Here is a 6,526-nt window from a genome sequence, read left to right as displayed (position 1 = left end):
TCGGTTTTAGGTCCCATTTTATTCACCATTTATATGCTGCCTCTTGGCCAAATAATTGAACGCCACAAAGTCTCCTTTCACTGCTATGCAGACGACACCTAGATATACCTTCCTTTGAGACCTGAGGACGCTAGGACCTAGCTGCTGTCAGAAACGATATCAACTGCTGGATGGCACAAAACTTTCTCCAACTTAACAATTCTAAATCTGAAATCATAGTATTCAACCCGCCAAACTCCACTCATATTTCAAAGAGCAGCCTCGGTCCCTTTTTCGCCAATATCCAACCCACTGCCAGAAATCTAGGAATAACATTTGATTGCAATCTCACCTTTGAATCCCATATCAAAACATTTGTCCGATCATGCTTCTTCCATCTACGCACCATCTCCAAAATTAAAACAATACTAACCCAACCAGACCTTGAAAAGATCATCCACGCTGTCATTTTCTCCCAACTTGACTACTGTAACTCCCTCTTTTCCGGAATCACAAATAAGTCACTGTCTCGCCTCCAGCTAGTCCAAAATGCAGCAGCTAGGCTTCTTACTGGTTGTAACAGACGACATCACATCACTCCAATTTTAGCTTCATTACATTGGCTTCCTGTAAGTTTTAGAATCGATTAGATTTTACTCATTACTTTTAAAGCACAGACGGGGCTGGCTCCAAGCTATATAACAGAGCTACTGACACCATATGAGCCAGCCCACAGTCTTAGATCCTCAGGTGCGGGCCTCCTGGTCGTTCCAAAGTCGAGACTTAAAACTAAAGGTGACCGGGCCTTTTCAGTCAGGGCCTCTTGACGCTGGAACGACCTCCCTGAGGAAATGAGACTTGCAGATTCCCTCAATTCTTTTAAATTCTTTCTTAGCTACGTATGTACTTTTACAGACTTGCTTTTATGTGATGTCGTCTTCTTAATGTCTTTTCTTACTGGTTTTACTATTTTTATCTTCTTTTACTTCTTACTGTCCTTTTATTTATGCTCTTTATTTATGCTCTTATCTCGTATTTATGCTCATATCTTAACTCCTCTTGTGTTTTAACTTGGTCATTTCTTATCTTACTTACTTTGTCTATTTATGTTTTAATAATAATAATAATAATAACTTTATTTATATAGCACCTTTTAAAAACACAGGTTTACAAAGTGCTTTGACAAACAGCAAGAACAAAGCATATATTTATGCTCGTTTTATATTTATATATATTTTTTTAACTTTTTATTATTATTATACTTGTTTTTTCTATCGTTTAACCGCTTGTTTCTATTTCTTTTACTGCTTTTACCTTCTTATTGCTGTTATCTTTTTATTTGCTTTTAGCTCTTTTAGTTTCTTACATCATTTTAAGTCTTTGCTCCTCTTGTCTCAGCTCGTGTTGTTGGGTTCTTGTTTTTCCTGGGTTCTTATGATGGTTCTTGTGATGGTCGGGTTATATATGTCTGTTTGGTATCGTGCACTATGGGTTCTTTTCTGTTGAATTGTATTTAATTATTTTTAGTATTTTGCATTTCTTCTGTTCTTGCTGTTGTTTATGTTCTTCTGTGTTTGGTTTAGTTAGTGTTGTTCTTGTTTTTGCTGTTTGCCAAAGCACTTTGTAAACCTGCTTTTTTAAAAAGGTGTTATATAAATAAAGTTATTATTATTATTATTATTATTATTATTCTTATGACGCCCCACAATTCCTTGCGGCCGCAACATTTAAAGCGAGTTGTGCAACCGACCGTTCATGAACATTAACAATGACCGTAAAGTGACACAGATCATGTAAGGGATAAAAGATAAGAGACATTTTTATCCAGATGATGTTTTATTCAACATATTTCATTCACTTAAGAATGCTTTGTGCAGTTGGATATTTGTATGCTTAAAAACATGTGAAGGCTATATCTTGCATAAATGTAACAATTAATTTCATACAATCATACTTATTTTGATGTTGATTTATGAGTGCACAGGAATGTGATGGTTTCACTTTTGTTACTTGTAGCCTGGTAGCCTATGTTTATTTTATTTCAATCCCAACCTTGTGGTAATTAGGATTATTTCACCGGCAAGAAGGCACGGGAAAGTTTTTTAGATGCGCTTTTAGTAGTCCATTTTCGGAACATTGTAGTTTCAACACGGCGGACCCACGTCATTAACCTCCGCCGGCCCGTCGCATTTAATGACGTCGCCTAGTGGAAATGTGGTCGGATTGTCAGAGCAACGCGATCGCCTTTCCTTATGTCCTTTATGACGTTTTCTAATCTACCACCAAAACATTCTCAGGGCAGTTTTTGTCTACACAGGGGCGTGGTCACTCTGGTTCCTTACTTTATTTCAAAATAAAAGCAGGGTTCAATTAAAACAGCAAGTAAAGTACCCCCAGCAAAAATACAAAATAAAAGCATAAAAACTGTGAATTTCAAACATCAATGAAAAGTATGATTAATTGCGACTTAGAACTTAGAAAGACTCATTTGACATCCCTGATGATGAATAATTAGTCCCATGTCTTCAGCCTCACACTTTGCTCTCCTTGTTCATTAAATGAAGAGCATGAGGACCCCAGCCACGATAAAAACGGATTATTCGATGCTCCCCCAGCTTCTCGATGGTTTGGTACTCAAATGCTCCGGGATGGCCTCCAGTTTTGATAAGCTTCCAAGCGTTTAAGGACCAGTAATGGTTCCAGTCTCCATTTTCATCTGCTCCAAAACCAAACACGTGTAACTGTGAAAAAAACAAACAAACATGACTGAAAAAGATCAAACTCTTCAAATCACAAATATTCATAACAGTGTATATCTCTAAATAGAGGTGGGCGATATGGGAAAAATATCATATCACGATTTTTTTGGGCAAAATCACGATCACAATTTTATCACAATTTTTTTCATACTGTTCTTTAGACAAATTTGTAAGTTACTGACCAGTTCAACCAAACTTATTTCCCTGTATAATGTTTTTCAATAGACAAAAACTGCGCTGACAAGTTTAATCTATATAAAAAACATCTTTGTAGGAGGTCTCACCCAGAACATCTTTAGCAACAGAAATGTCTTTCCCTCAATTTGATCAATATTTATGCACAATTTGAAGGTTTTCCTCACCACTTTGAAATTATGATTTAGTTATGTGTCCTCTTTTTATGTTCATCAGGAACATTTTCATGCAGTGATGCATTCATTTAAAAACATGTAGACTTCGAGTTCTTGTGTTTCTGTTCTATTTTAGCCCTGCAGAGTTCCTACAGCTGTAGCTTCATACAGGCTCTGCAGCCTTTGTTGTTTTTTACGACATCAGTGGACTAACTTTAGTTTTGTTTATATTAATCAAACATAATACAGAATGTGTTTATTCTGTGACACATTATAAAAGTAAGTTTTACTGACAGAATAGTTTAATTCATAGAGGGGGTGGGACATTGTTGATTGACAGACAGACAGTCACCATGGTTACTCACTCTCACCTGCCTGCTGCTTTGTAACATCGTTTAGCCTAATTCCTATAGTTTCCGTTATCACAACAGGTGAGCTTCGGGTGGAGAGGCTTGATAGTAACTTTAAAAAACTGAGAGAGAGCAGAAAACACAGACAGCAACATTTTAAACACCGGGGTTATATCTCCCATCACTGACTGTCTGAGCTCCGCTCTGTCTGTCTCTCTGCAGACTGTGAATGTCTCTCCAGCTCATTAAACAGTTTCTTGTGTCGCTATCTGAGATGTAGGCTAATCTTAACTGTGCAAACTATGCAGATAAGTTAACTGTTGCTCACAGCGTGTCGGTTTGAATGAAAATATCAGAACAGTTGCATATAACCGGGATGGAGTTGTTTTTGCAGACTTTACTTTTAAGTTTTGTTTTCACCGCTGCGGAGCAAGAAAGGAGGGAGGGGAGAGACGCGTCTGTGTAGGAGCATAAACTGCAGCATGGTAGAATAAACATATAAGCCTGGTTCTACGATCTCTCTGCTTTGGCAGATTGTCAGCAAGTTAAAATCCTTCACGATCTAAGATCGCCCACTACTATCTCTAAACATAAGACCGTTTTTATTTATCCAAACACGCCTGAAAGACTTTAAATGGGGGGAGACATGAGGGGGAGACACCAGGTGGGAGACACCAGGGGGAGACATCAGGGAGAGACACCAGGTGGGAGACACCAGGGGGAAAGACCAGGGGGAGACACCAGGTGGGAGGCACCAGGGGGAGACACCAGGTGGGAGACATCAGGGGGAGACACCAGGTGGGAGACACCAGGGGGAGACACCAGGGGGGTACTGACACATTTAACTCACCTCATCACAAAGATGCATGGCCAGAACCAAAGTCATAAATCCAGTGGAAGGATAATGGCCCTTCTTTTCCAGCCATGCTTCATGGACGTATTGCATAAAGACCGGGTTGACCACCATCGCCTGTTAAGAATCACAAACACACCTCAAACTTTATATGAACGTTTTTACAGCCAATACATTTGATCATCAATCAATCAACTGAAAATACTCACCAAATCCTTGTTGGCTCTGACCTTTGCTCTGAAGCGTGGGCTGTTGAGACATGACATTTCAAACTTCCATAATTCATTTCCAGGTAAATTATAAAAGCCTATACAGGTGAACTGATGCAGAGAGAGTGTTTGATGAAAAAGTTTAGGTCTACTTTGTCAATTTCTGTGATGTGAAATAAAGATTGATTGATTTACAAAGCTTAGTCCCGTTATACTCATACCTGGTCTTATGAAAGACAAAGTTATGTGTGTATAAAATCGGACTCACGTTCCGTAATATCCTGTGGATATGGCCTTCCCAATCCAACGGATATCAGCTGTCTTGAATGGAAACATGACCAGACGAGTGGTGTTGTCCAAGTGCTGCATACTCTCAGGGAACATGATGTGATGAGTGGTTTTGTTCCCGACGTCCGCCTCAAATCCTTTGATCCTACCACCATTAATTCTGGATTGTACAGAGGGAAATATTTCATGAAGCCAGTCTCTCCTGGTGCAAACATTTCACATGTCACAGTGCATCAAAGCACAAGACTACTGCTTAGATCCAGGGAGGCTTTTAGAAACAACAGAGATAAAGATAAAAAGGGTAAGAAAAAGGAAACAGTTCAGTTATAAATACAGCGCAGTTATGAATGCAACAGGGATAAAATACAGTTACAAAGAGAGAAATATACGACAGACATTTGTGAGCTCATGTGCATTTAGGTGTGAGAACAAGGTTGTTTCTCCTTCAGCCATGATTTAATACCTTTGTTAAAAACATTTAAACTGTGTAGCATTTTCAGTTCAGTGGGTAGACCATTTTATAAATTAGCTCCAATAACCGAGAAGGCTGATTGTCCAAATGAGGTTTTTCTCATTGGAATGCAACAGTTACCTCTTACTGAAGCGCGTGTGTTGATTCGACTTGAATCCTGACGTCTTGTTACAAATTCATCAAACAGAGAAGGTGCCAGACCATGCAGACATTTAAACATTAATTTGAGGTTGCAGTAGCTAATGAAGCTTTCAAAGCTAAACATATTGTGTTTCTCTAATACGCAACAATGTTTAAGCCCAGTTTTGCTGGCTGCAAAACAAATCTAACTACGGCCAACGAAGCTGAGGTACTACTGGACCTTCTTCCTGTTGACCTACGTCACGAACCAGTGAAAAACATTTCCTACTCTGAGCTTTCATTTTGGCTCGTTTACGACGCAGACTCTCCCTCTCTCTATCTGTGATATCTGAAGGATGACCACAACATTTCAGCTGTTCAACTTCAAGTCCAAACCCAACATGGACTGTAGAGCACTCAGAACGTTTAGTTTGGGTCTGAAGCATCTGGAGGGCGACCATAAGAAGCTGTCCTCTCTTTACTCTCCATGACTGTCTCCACATTTTTCTATTCCTCCACATGAGCAATGCTATGGCGAGAGCTCGCTTCCAGCTGAGCGCCATGGCGTCCTCTGTTTGATGAGGCTGCGTGCTAACTCGCCTCACAGTGACTCTGCTAACTTCATGTAAACATACTGAGACATGAGGAAAATAGCTGTAGGATTTACCTAAAGACAAGATCCTGGAAGTTTATAAGAGGTCCATAACGTGATCCCCTCAAGCTGACAGAGTTACCGACCACAGCACAACTCCTGCAGCTCCGGGGGGTCGGCTCCAGAACGTTAGGAGAGTGAGGCAGGACCTGAAACGCCTCGGACACCGCCACTTTATACACACTGAAGTTACCCTTTTCTCCCCGCATGCGCTAAAACACACACACACAGACACACACAGACACACACAGACACACACACACACACATCAGTTAGTCCAGTATATGGATAAGATGAAGATGTAATGATGTATTAGAGGTCACTTACCCTCCACCACTGAAAGGTTCGCTCTGGTAGACGGTCATTTGGAGACATAAAGAGTTTAACTGATTTGTTGAAACGCTCATTGAACCACGGATCCTTTGCTGATGAATTGCTCTCACAGTCCCAGGTGGTTTGATGCAGAAAAGGTTCCTGCAACACGTACCCTCTCA

The 6,526-nt window shown here is 40.0% G+C and overlaps 1 protein-coding gene across 3 annotated transcripts in view; it reads right to left on the bottom strand.

Annotated features, from left to right (window-relative positions):
• Nucleotides 1-2,304: 2,304 nt before the first annotated feature.
• Nucleotides 2,305-6,526, bottom strand: part of LOC109999280 (CMP-N-acetylneuraminate-beta-galactosamide-alpha-2,3-sialyltransferase 1) — an 8,402-nt gene continuing 4,180 nt past the window's right edge. For 2 of the 3 annotated variants that reach the window (XM_020654299.3, XM_065955281.1), the window contains exons 2-7: nt 6,360-6,526; nt 6,048-6,244; nt 4,769-4,948; nt 4,501-4,540; nt 4,289-4,408; nt 2,305-2,720 (exon numbers count right to left, since the gene is read on the bottom strand). The exon at nt 6,360-6,526 is cut by the window's right edge. In XM_020654299.3, coding sequence (XP_020509955.2) covers nt 2,511-2,720; nt 4,289-4,408; nt 4,501-4,540; nt 4,769-4,948; nt 6,048-6,244; nt 6,360-6,526 — 914 coding nt within the window. In that variant the 3' untranslated portion in view covers nt 2,305-2,510. Of the gene's footprint in view, nt 2,721-3,459; nt 3,561-4,288; nt 4,409-4,500; nt 4,541-4,768; nt 4,949-6,047; nt 6,245-6,359 lie in introns of all 3 variants that reach the window. The other variant, XM_065955282.1, reaches the window with a different exon arrangement.

Source organism: Labrus bergylta, chromosome 5, assembly GCF_963930695.1.
Source record: "Labrus bergylta chromosome 5, fLabBer1.1, whole genome shotgun sequence".
Lineage (NCBI taxonomy): Eukaryota > Metazoa > Chordata > Actinopteri > Labriformes > Labridae > Labrus > Labrus bergylta.
This window is presented reverse-complemented; position numbering and strand designations above follow the sequence as displayed.